Genomic DNA, 12,301 nt, shown 5'->3' on the forward strand with positions numbered 1-12,301 from the left:
ACTCATCCATGTAAGTGATTAATCATCGAACTCATGAATATTAATGTTGTCTGTCTGTGTCCATGAAGCAGAAAACACTTTTTCATCTCTCACATTACAGCACAACAAACAAGTAAAACGACTAACAAAATTAAATCCTTTTATGAATGCCAAATGGACTAAATATTGGCCTAAAAAAGGCATTTCAAGAATGTTTTTGGGGGGTTTTGAAGTCCTAGTTTTCACACATTTGATGTGTGCTTGTACCTGCTTCAGAGATCCAAAGCAGATCTTTGTAAGTCTGCCCATCTCTCTGGCACTCGGACTGAAAAAATACATACTGAGCTGTTTTTCTCACTAGTTTTATGGTAAAAACAGGAGAGGACACACAGCTGCCAACTAGCTAGAGGAGTTTCTTTCCTGACACGTTCACTGTTTGTTGTCTGCAATAATATTTTTTTTAGTCTGGAGGGGGACTTCAGTCTATGAATGTACTGAAAAGAGCTGGACACTTTAAAAACAAAAAAACAAAGGAAATGGAGAACTTGTGTGAACTGAAACATTCGCAGGCACACTGCATCGATTCTATCTCTTGAAATATGTTCTTACAGACTGAACAGAGCTTTTTCCAGTATTTATAAAAAAGGAAAAAACGTCTTTCTAAGCACTGAGGAAGCAGTTTTTTTATAGCTTTTATAAATCGATTTAATTTATTCTGACAATGGGAGACGAGACGTGTAGTTTCTTGAAGAATATTTATGCGGACTTGATTTTTTTCTTAGCAGGCGTTGAGTGTGTTTGGACTACTTTTTTCTCAAAAAAAAATATGTGTGCTGTGTCTAAACAAAACAAGCATGGAGACATCAACCGATCTTCAAAGAGATCCTAATTTTACTTGTCAATTGTAACTTTCGACACAGGATACGGACCTTGAAATTACTTCTGCCATCTGTATGGAGTGGTATTAGCATTTGAAAACCCGACAACATTAGAGCAAATCAAGAGAAGCTCATTCAGGCAGTTGAAAGGCGGCTCCAAACACACAGAAAAGCCTTTTCGGTTAAAAAATCCTCCCATAATTCAAGCCAAGGTCTGTTTATCCACCTGCCGCAGTGTAGTTCATGGCTATTTCTCAGCTTCTTTAGGAGTCTTGGGTCTCTAATGATCCCAGCATGTCTCTCCAGTGTATATCTTACCCCAAGCGGTGCGCTGTGTGGACTCCCCTCTGTGCTTGCAGGAGCACAGAGCTGCACTGACCACTTCATCTTGTGGGATAAACCAGCTTTTCTGTCAAACCCTGGGGAAGCAGCGCTGGAGCTCCAAGACTGAAACCTCAAACGTTGGAACACTGCCACAGGTTATACATGTGGCTGTCTGTGCACTGCTTCATGCTGACTCGCCTTTTAAGCTGATAAAGTCACAGGCAGAAGTCCATATCCCAGCTCAAGACATGTCACTTTACATAAAATATGTCTGCATTTAGAATATGAACACATTTTTGGTTTCCTGTGTGGCTTGAATGTCCACTATTATAGCTCCTTTTTATTCCACCGAGCAGGAAATGCTCTGAAGTGACTAAAAAGGCTGCAAAAATAACAGATAGTAAGAGGCTTGTAGGCACACTGGTAATTATATACCTTAGTGGAGTCATGAGGGGTTTTGATTTGACAGTGCTGTAATGCAGATTCTGCTGTACCTCCACTTAATGCGACTATTTTTAGGAGCGCCAAACGAAAGGTGATAGGCGCTCTGTAGCCAACTGGCATATTCATTTCGATGTCCGGAGTTCATCTGAGTGAAGCCGATACATTTGCTCATTGTGCTCTCATAATGTTGCCGCACTGCATCATTAATTAGGCACATTTGCAGCAAATACTGGCCATTGGCTGTGCCTGTGTTTTCAGTTTAATTACTCACACTTGTAGTCTGATTAGAGTTTTTGCCCTCCAGGTGCTGTGGTGATGTAACACTGTAAAATGCTTCAGTGTGCGCATTTTCAGCAGACTGAAAATCCTGTGGATGAGAAGTTAAACACAGCACAGCCCTGCTTGCTTAAATACCATCTGGTTTGAAAATAAGCTATTTCAGAGCTCATATTTTGGGCATTTTGTCAAACCAGCGCGGGTGTTGGCCAGAAACCTGACTGTTCTGTTCTTGTGGTCCCTATTGACCGAGGGCTGCTTCTCTTTGTCTGCCAGATCCCTCTGTGCCCAGGGAAAGTCAATAGGAGGCTCCATGGGATAGTCGCATCCATCTAACTGCCTGTCTGCTCTGTCAGTTTCCTAATCTGTCCGTCTGTGTATGCATGCATCACAGAATGAGTGTCAACTTATCCGTTTAGCTCATGAGGCATCACTAGACCTGCCTGAGTCCGGCTCTTGAGCATAAATGCTATTACTAGTTAATTTTTTAGTCACCATGACAGTCTCTAATTATATACATTGAGTCCTGCAAGCCACGGATACATTCAAATGTGTGCGTGCCGTACATACCACACTGACATTTCTACAATACGTGTTATGTCATGTACATGGATATGAGCTGACTTTCATGTGAGGAGGTGGAGGGGATGGCAGCGACAGTACAGTGAGGCAAGTTGTGTTTTTGTGTATTTTTGATGAGACAAGAAATTTAAAAGCCACGTTTCTGTTGACAAAACCCAACCCTAACCAGTTAGTCCCAGGATTAGGTGAGGTTTAGTCCTGGAGCAAGAGTTGGGGATACCCTCAACCTATTTTCAGCCAAAACATGATCTTTTCAAAACCCTAGCCAGGTGGTCCTTGGGATGAAAAACAAAAACTCAACCTTAAACACAGCGTTGTCATTGAACCAAAAGAGAAGTGGATTTGCAAAAAGTTCCAACATCTCTGTGGAAGCGGTAATTCACATTGCCACAATTGCTCTTACCGTCCATAAAATGAACGCAGCGGGGGCGTGCGAGCAATGTGTGGAGGTGTGAGGCTAGGGTCAAACGAACAGAATGCAAGACGTGAGAGGACAAAGTGTGAAGCAGTGCTGCATAAACTGAGATGTATAGCTCCCTCTCCCATACTGAACATAAATGTTTTCATGAATTTACCGAAATACAGAAGCTAACCTGTCCTTGGTGGTACGAGGTGAAAAGAGTGAAAGGTTCATTCAAAATTATTTAGCTGCTACAATAACAAACCTGGTAACGTAAGGACATTCAGTTTTGCTGCACGTTATAATGCCGACTGAATGAATGACCCAGTAAGGACAGCAATATTAACAAAACATGCTACCGTCAATGCTGTATTTCAGAGTTGAAGGGAAGATTGTATGAGCACAGTGGTAATGAAATTCTTTTGTTCGGACAGTATGCCAGCTTGGAACCGAGTGTGAACCTGTGCAGTAGGAATCCGCTGCATTTTATCCCTTATTTCCAGCCGGGCATATGGTCATCTGGTTTTCAGCCCATGTGCCAAAACCTCCCAGTATTCAGCCCGCAGATTGAATGCATTGGAAAATGCATTTAAAAACTCCCCACACTGCACTCTTGGCAAAGTAGATATTGTTTCCCTTCATATTGCAATATCAATATAAATTCAATTTATTCTTTCGCGCTAAATGGCTGTTTGCCCAGTTAACGCTCATTTATTACAGCCACACACACACACACACACACACACACACACATAGACAAGGCCACACATTTTGCCATTTTCTCCCCAATTTCAACCACAGACACGAGCTACACAGTCGTCTCCGGGCCGCTGAGACTGCTGCTATGACAGGCAGTGGATATTTTGTTCCCCAAACACTCACCACATATCAGGCAGGGTCATGGCCTGCTGGAGACCTATGTCTCTCACTGTCCCTGCCAGTGCCAACCGAGGGCAACATGGCCCCTGACACGCTCCTGTGGGAGGTGTTACCATGACATAAGGAAGTCTCCACAGCTCACATGTCCGAGCACCAGTCAGCCTCTCTTGGAAACCACAGATAAACCATGTTCACGGCGCCGTTGCGCCCGAGCCAAACACACTATCTGCAGGAGAAGAGAAAACACAGGAAAAAGGAGGGGCTGAGGTAGAGTTTGGAAGGCAAGCGCTGCAACCTCTGAGCACTCATGGGATATTAGGCGGGGTTTACAGCCCTGCTTTTCCACTGAAGCTTGTCGGCCTCGCCCCTGCGATCACGCTTCCCTTTTTCTGGAACGTGTGCGTCGAGCCAGGAGCTTGCCGAGCTGTCGGAGCGTCTTAGCCGGAGTTTCAGTGGAAGTGAAGTCCGTTCCCCTTCAGTCGTTTGGCCCGGGGCTCGAAATTATAGAGTCTGTATCCGTAGCCCATGCTGTGGTGCATCAATAGCATATATACCCACCAGGCGCCCGCGTTTGTGTGTTTTCATTATGTTTGTGTGTCGTGCTGCCGGGGGTCAGTGTTAAGCGTTGGCGCCTGGAAGGATCAGCTTTGTTTGGATTTTCAATCTTTCTGTGCACAAGCTGCCAATCATGAACAGTCACCCAACAGGATGGCTGACATTTTTCTTGTTTACAGCGATATTGCCTCGATTGCAGATGGCGACTGCAGATATGACACGTTTTGTGTTTTATGTAGTGCTTAAAGAAAGAGGTGGGGTCTTTTATAAATGGTGACAAGCAATTTCCACATGAAATAAACTGAATAACCACCCAAACATTGTTCTAATGAAATAATGCTTTAGATTTTGACTCTAACAGCAGACTTGTTTTGGCAGTTAGAAAACACTTAGCAGCCAATTTTCTTTCTGCTTAATATTTTTGTTTATTTTGAGTCATTGTTCGTTCTCATTATGGACAGTAATAGCGAGAAAACACAAGGTTATACAACGATTATGTAATGCAAGGATCGCTCCAAAATAAATTTACAGTCATGTTTGTGTTTGTGATTTCTTTTTTTTTCTTCAAATCCAGCAGAGAGGGATGTCATAAAAGCTGTGCTGCTGATTTTTATCTGCTGAAAAAAAGTGTCGTTTAAGATATGAGCTCCTGCAGTTCACAGCGAGGTCTTTAAACGCCACACAAGATTAGCTTTTAAATGCTCACGAAACGCAGCATTTTAAAACCTTCCACAATGTACTGGATATGTCTAATCGCTGCCATCGGCTCACATTTTTAAGTGTAACACAATGGACTGGATTTGGAGTTTAAAAAAAAAGAAACATTACCTCGCCTTCCTCTCTAGTCTCTTCAGTATGCAGCCATCATACTGAACACGCACCTCCGTCTCCGTCTATGGCACCACGCTGTTCGGCATGTTGGAGCGCCACTCCATTTTAAGATGGCTGCCAAAAATGGCGCAGTAGTCTCTTTTGTTTACTCGTGAGATGCTCTGCTATGTTCCAGTCTAATAGATTGGACACAGCCGCCCCACGGTTCGGCTCCAGCATTCAGCGCCATTATGACGGAACAAATCCACTGCACATTTAGGTGTCAGCGCGTTGTCATGGAAAAGAGATACCTCTATACAGTAAGTGAATAATGTTTCGAAAAGAGAATGAGTTGTGCGCTTTTGTACACTCCTCTGCGCTTCTGGTCAGTTTTCGGACCACACTTGATTGGACAGACTGGGGAGCAGGAGAAAGGAGGGTTTTTTTTGGGTTTTTTTCTCCTCTCCATTTTAGAAAAACTGAAAATGATCTGTCAAAGGCAATGATACAAGGCTACGTGATGGATGGGTTTGTCTTACTCTGCCTCTCAATCTTTCACTCCTTCCTTCGCTGCCATTCTCTCTGCTTCTTTTCTCTGAGGAAAGCCATTATTTCCATCACCCTCCACATTTCAGCCAAATTCGCTGTATCTGTCCATGCCTGGCCAAAGGGGAGAAAAAGCCATTCTGTCGGAGTTGAATTTCATTTCCTTGCCCGCACATACTGTTTCTTATGATTCGTTCGTGGTGTGGAATTACAATGTGACAATTTTTTTTTTTCTTAACGGCTTGCACACGATATAGCGAGGCACAGCGGCGACTGCTGTTATTGAAATTTTGATTAGAAATAAATTTGTGTACATGCATCTCCCCCCGGAGATTGGCCGGCTGATTGTGGAGGTGTATTTCCTCGGATGCATTTAAATGAAACCAATAATGTCAGCTCGGCACTGGACCACCAGAAAATCCAGGAGCGCTAGATTATCTAATAAACCTATCAGGATAACAACTGCACATTAACAGGCCTGATTACCATGCCAGCTGAGTGATATCACACAACAGTGAACCTCCTCCTCGCCTGCGGTCTGTTATTTTCCTCTTGTTCGTAAAGAGCTTTGCTACCAGAGGAACACTGAGCCTTAAAAGGTAGAACATAATCAACCCGGTGTAGCACTGGCCTTGCACCCTGCACATTGCTATCTCATTGTGTCTGGCAGTTGTGCTAATGACATTTCATGAGATTAGCTTGGTGTTGTTGCTGATCTGCTGTTTGTGTGTGTGTGTGTGTTTGTGTTTCTCCATTTAAGGCCCGAGCCCTTCCTCAACCCTCCTCTCTTTATTTTCTTCAAAACTAGCTTTGCTCCCACCACAGTACACCTCTTTTTTTCCCGCCCAGACCTGTTATTAAATCTCATAGCAGTTAGTTGATTTGATCAGTGTGTGCTGTAATGTTGTTTACCCCAATGGGACCTGGGTGTTATAGACATACCCATCCCTCCCTCCCTCTCACTCCTTCTTGCTATTTCGCCCCGAGTCGAGCAATAACGTAATTTCTCTGGGGAAAACTACGGCCGTCCCTTAACTGGATGGGAGAACTATATGTTCGGGCGTAGGTATACCGGCCCATACCTCGGGCACAATAGGTACAAAGAGCTGGAGCTTTCCTGTGGAAGCCTGGTGTCCTGGCTTGTGTTATTATAGGATTGAACTGGTGCAATACCTCACACAGACAAGGGCTGGCTCAAACAAAATGCAAAGGCAAACACAAAGCCTTGAGCAAACGTTTTCTGTTTATTTGGATGTGGATGTTGTGGATGACTCAAAGCAATCAAAGCCCGGATCACTACGAGGGCTCCATCCTGTATGTGCCCACAGCAGATTGTGGCCTATGGCAAGAGGCTCCGGTAGTCACATGAATGCTGCCTACCACTGCGTGATAGAAAAGAGCGCACATAATGACAGATGTCAGTGTTTGCCATGTCCGAGGAAAATAGCCGATGCGCTGGCCTGAATCAGACCGCTGTCTCAGCTGACCAGACGAAGGAGGACAAGTATATATTTAGGCCTGATGCGTCTTGATCTTATCTCCCTTTTTTCAATACACCGGTTCTGACATGTCTACAGCATTCAGAGGTTTGAGAAGGGGGAAGATTTCCCTCTAGCTTTGCTGTGCCTGCATGTGTGTGCTCATGTATATCTGCAGGTGCGATTGTGCAAGAGGAGCAGATGGATCAGTGCTTCAAATCGTGAGAAAGGTTTTGCAGGGCGACTCGGATGAAAGTGTACTTTTTATTTAAGGTTTGAATTTAAGGTATAATGTGTAGAAATTCTGCATAAAACGATCTAAAAACGACTCAACCTTTTGTTATATTTTGTAATTCCAGCAATGTTCAAACCCAGAGAAATCCACTTTTACTCAAGATAGCAATGGGTTTCAATTGGTCGCTTTGGACATTTGTGTTTATTCCCTTCACACTAATGCAGTGTTTATCTGCCCAAATCCATCAGGAGAGGGTGTGTGACTGTGTGTTTAAATTCAGGTTAACTCTCACTGAATTCAGCACTCACCACAGACTCTGGTTCTCTCTCTTCTGTTCCCTCTCTCCTCCCAGTAGTAAACAGCTCTGGATCAGAGCAGAACGCTTGTTCATTTCTCAGGTCTGTCTTGTCTACCCTTCCAAGCATGTAGGGGAACTTATGGTGACTGTGCAAACTCGGGAAAGGCCCTCTCTGCAGTCAGTGTTCGGTTTGTCCGTTCTGGGCTACTGTAGAAACATGGTGGACTCCGTGAAAGAGAACCAGCTCCGTCTGTAGATATAAAAGACTCATTCTAAGGTGACAAGAACACAGCGATTCTTAGTTTCAGGTACTTCTACACTAATCAAAACATAATTATGAATTTTTTATTTCATTTGTGCCAATAGATCCCCCTTAATCCTGCAAATAGCATCTTTAAATCACATTGTTTTACAGATTAGTGGATTATGAACATTCTGCACGTACAGTATTTGCTTTTGTGCATTGTGTGCAGATATAAAATGTTTTTAATTCTACTGGTAAAGAGCTAGAGTTATATAGCAGTTACATATGCAGATTCATGTGTATACTGTAGGTAAGCACGTGCGTCTCAGACGTTTCCGCACCTTTTTTTGCACGTGTCTGTCTGTGAGTGCCACACTCCACACGTACAGTATGTGGTCCATATGCGCGGATGTTTGCTCTACGGTACAAAATAACCTTTCCCCAGTCAGCTTGACAACAAACACAGAATGGCTTGGCACGACTCAAAAATTATTTATCTGGCTCCCCTCCTCCTCTCCAGCATGGTTTTTGTCGAGTCAGAGGAAACCATCTGCTGCCCGGTGATAATGGGCGGCCAGGGAGGAGGGGACTGGAAATGGAGAGAGCAAATAAAATTGAGAGAAAATGGCAGGCGCTGTCCCAGAACTCGCAGTACCTTCCTGCCTACCTGCAGCAAGTCTGTCGTCTTAATAAACATCCCGTCTGATATCTCCTGGCATGTGGGTGTGCGCGCGTGCGTGTACTTTCACCTGCTGTGTGTGCGTGTGTGTCCGCACACGCTTGTCTTTCCAGTGTGTATGAGCCTGTTCGTGTGTATTTCCTATCTAACCTTGATCATTTTCAAGTCAGGATTGTTCCTGAGCCTAGCTGATATGCTGTCAGTGTGATGGCGCTGACTAAGAACCTTTTTTTTTTTCTCTTTCCTGGTGCTCTAAAACTGTGACAGATGGATTGCCTTTCAGCAGAAGAGATTTTTCCTGTTTTCTCGTCTGTTTTGGGTAAATGGGTGGGAGTATTAATGAGAGAATATTATGAGGCAGGTGCGGGGCTAAAGGAAAGTAAGAGAGTCAATGCAGTGAGTTAATGAGGAGTTGCCTGTGCGGAGAGAGAAAGGTAAAGCATGACTGGAGAGAAATACAGTAAAGCACACAGAGCGGAGGAGGAAAAATGCTCATTAAAAAAAATAGTGGGCAAAAGAAAGCAACTCCTCACCTTGAAAACGGTCCGAATTCTCCCTCCCTGAGTCTCCAGGGCTCTCCGATGAAATTGAACGCTTAGGGCATTCTCTGAGTAAACCATTTCAGTTTTCTCTTGTCTGAAGCCGACAGGTTGAGCCGGACAAAAAGACCTGACAGCCCGTTCCCCCCTCCCTTAAACCCAGCTTCATTCGCTCACTCCATCACTCTGTTTTCTACTTTGCCTTGAGATGTTTCTCTTTGCTGTTTTTTCTCCCTTTTGCCCCCAGCACTTACAAACTGTCAGATAACTTTCAGTATGGATTTATCAAGCAAGTGACACTCATTGAACGACTCTGCCATTGTGAAGATGTTTATTACCGAGCAGATGTTGTGCTGCATTAATACCATGTAATGTCTTTAAGTGTTAAATCCATCTTTAAGCGGCGGGGGTATAGTTGTCCGGGAATGGGGATCGATACGATATGTAAAACTGCACATTAATTCACTGTGAACCAAACTGTTTGCATTGCATTTTTTTAGTCGCGGGGCGGCTCTGTCAGGGTTTGTCGACACAGCTGTTGGAATGCATGATGGCGTGCTTGATGAAGTGGACGTCGGGTCAGGGAGGATAATGGAATTGAGGGATGGAGGGAGGAGGGATGGAGGGGATCAGCCAGGAAGGGCGCAGGAGGGGCCTGGTGACCAGGTCTTTTCTATTAACTCGGGAGGCTGGCTGGGGCGAGCAGGGGAATCAGGCTGGGCTCTGCCCTCTCCCTGCCTGGTTGTCAGAGCGAGCGTCCAAACTGCAGATAGGGAGAGGCGAATATTGCTGCAGGGGTCCAGTGGTGATTGACCCTGTGTTTTCATCAGCCTGGGCTTGCCTGATAACATTTCTTACTCCCCTACCAGAGCAAAATATTAGAGTTGTGGGTGCAAAGAAAGGCTTAGAGAATTCTTAGTTTGGCTCGGTGAAGTTGCATTGGATTTAGCCTCATACACACATTGTCACCTGGCTTTTCATTTTCTTTTTTTTTTTTAAATTACATTTTTTTTTTCATTTCTCTCATCCCCGCAAAAAGGAGTTCTTTCTATTTACTCTATTTGTCATATTTGTGTTCAGAATTCTATTATCTCACTTGACTGAACACAATGTTTAATTCATTTGACAATTAAGATATACAAAGTCTCGGGGGGGGGGTTCTGCATTTGAATGTAGCCACACTATAAAGTTAATTGTTATTAATATATAAAAAGAGAAATATTGGTCTTTCTGCAAAAGACTCTTGAGGCCGTGAGCAACATTTTATTTCCCTCGTTCCCATTACATATAGGCTGTAATCAGCGCTCTCTCACTGCTAATTGTGAGCCATGCTCACTTCAAAACCTTTAAAAAAAAAAAATACAGTCAGATTGCTGTGATTTGTTGCCGTTTCCATTCAAGCTATAAAATTAAATACTGTATTTAAACCAAAGCTTTTGATAAAATTAGATTTTTAGAGTCGTTTGGAAACAAAATGCACTGTATGTATGTAAAGACTACGGAGTGCAGAGTGGTTTAAAGGGCCACTCTAGTTTTGGAAAAAGAAGACATTTTAATATATGCAATATTAATGAGGTATTAATGCAAACTCCGAAATATTTTTTTTTTCCATAACTGAATAAACAAGCTGTTCTCAGAGGAAAATAAGGTCCCCAGAACACTGTGTGAATCGGAACGGTGGCAGGGTCCGCCACATATAAACAAAGTAAAACAGTATGAAATTGTCCTTTTTAAGGTCAGTTTGTCTATTCAGTCACGAAAACAAAGAGAGTTTTATTAGTTTGTTTAGGCATAAAAAAAAAATCAGTCACTAAAGATCTTTCTCTTCTAAATATTCCAATTTCCAAAACTACACAGTGCACGTTTAATTGTAATCCTCACACTAAGTCTTTTAGTGTTTTTCCTCAAAATCTAATCAGTCGTGTTGTTTTTCATTGCTGTGCTGCAGGTCTCCGGTCTGTCTCCTGGAGACAACCAGACCCCAGGACTGCTCTTGGCTCCGGGGGTGAGGTGGGGACAGACGCCCATCAACCAGCTCACACCCTGGGATACAGATGAGCCTCCCGCCAAGCAACATCGAGACAGCGAGCCCACAGGTAATGAATCACACATGCATCGTTAGCATACACACATGCAGATGTTACTTGGCAGGCACACTCACACATCCACTGGTTCCACATGATGGGAGTTACAGTGATGTAAGCTTTACATCATCAGCGCACAACAGATGCATGCATGTACACGGTCTTCACGCTAAGCTCATGTGCTGCTACACCCCAGACGGCCCTGGACGGCTTCGCGGGCATCCAATGCTAATGAGACATCTTGGGTGCATTGCCCTACATAAAATACATGTTTGCCTCCACAACATGCGTACTTCGCATACACAATCATGCATAATTAACACCCGCAAAAAACCATCCCCACATAAAGCAGCTTAATTATGCAGATAATTATAGAAATGTCAGTGGGATATCAGGAAGTTCGAAGAGTAAAGTCTTTATCCATGTTGCACCCTCACAAGCTCTCCAGGCCCCCGCCCCCTTCACTCTGCTCCCATTTTATTGTCCTTGTTAATGTTATTGTGTCACTAACCGAAGCTGATTTAGTCTAAATTAAACCTATGTAGTGGAACTCTGAAAGTCCTCCAAGTGATCTCCACCAGGTTTAATTTAGATGTCGACCTTATTCCGCTCACGCACCCTTAAAACAGAGCAGTGGCGCCGTTGCAGGCCCGACATTAACGAGTTAAGCCAATGTTGAAGTTTTTTACTCTTATTGTAATGAACTCGCCCAGAATGGCTCTGCCCTAGAGCAGTTAATTTCCTTCCATTGCTCTGCTGTCCTCTGCCTCCTGCTCATCACAAATGTGTCTCATTTAAGAATAATACTGGCACAGAGCTCGTTCCACTGGAACTTCCAGCTCAACAAATTCAGATTGTAGACAGCTGCTCCTCTCTGGTTGCAAAGCAGCATGCTCCAAAACATGGTTCAGCCCCTGCCCCCGCCTGTACAACTCGCCTCCTAATTAGAATTTGCAACTTACGTATATAGTTGTTTGTGCATTAATTATTAAACAGTTTGATCAGTTGCCCAAGAGGAATGTTTCTCTAGCAGAAACCATTGGAGGTGCTCTTAGGCTGAGGATACAGCTG

At 43.8% G+C, this 12,301-nt stretch overlaps 1 protein-coding gene across 5 annotated transcripts in view; it reads left to right on the forward strand.

The window, feature by feature from the left end:
• Nucleotides 1-12,301, forward strand: part of LOC141017540 (kelch-like protein 29) — a 214,464-nt gene that overhangs the window by 98,298 nt on the left and 103,865 nt on the right. For all 5 annotated transcript variants that reach the window (XM_073492229.1, XM_073492227.1, XM_073492231.1 and 2 more), the window contains one exon: nt 11,095-11,242. In XM_073492229.1, coding sequence (XP_073348330.1) covers nt 11,095-11,242 — 148 coding nt within the window. The remainder of the gene's footprint in view (nt 1-11,094; nt 11,243-12,301) is intronic.

Source organism: Pagrus major, chromosome 22, assembly GCF_040436345.1.
Source record: "Pagrus major chromosome 22, Pma_NU_1.0".
NCBI lineage: Eukaryota > Metazoa > Chordata > Actinopteri > Spariformes > Sparidae > Pagrus > Pagrus major.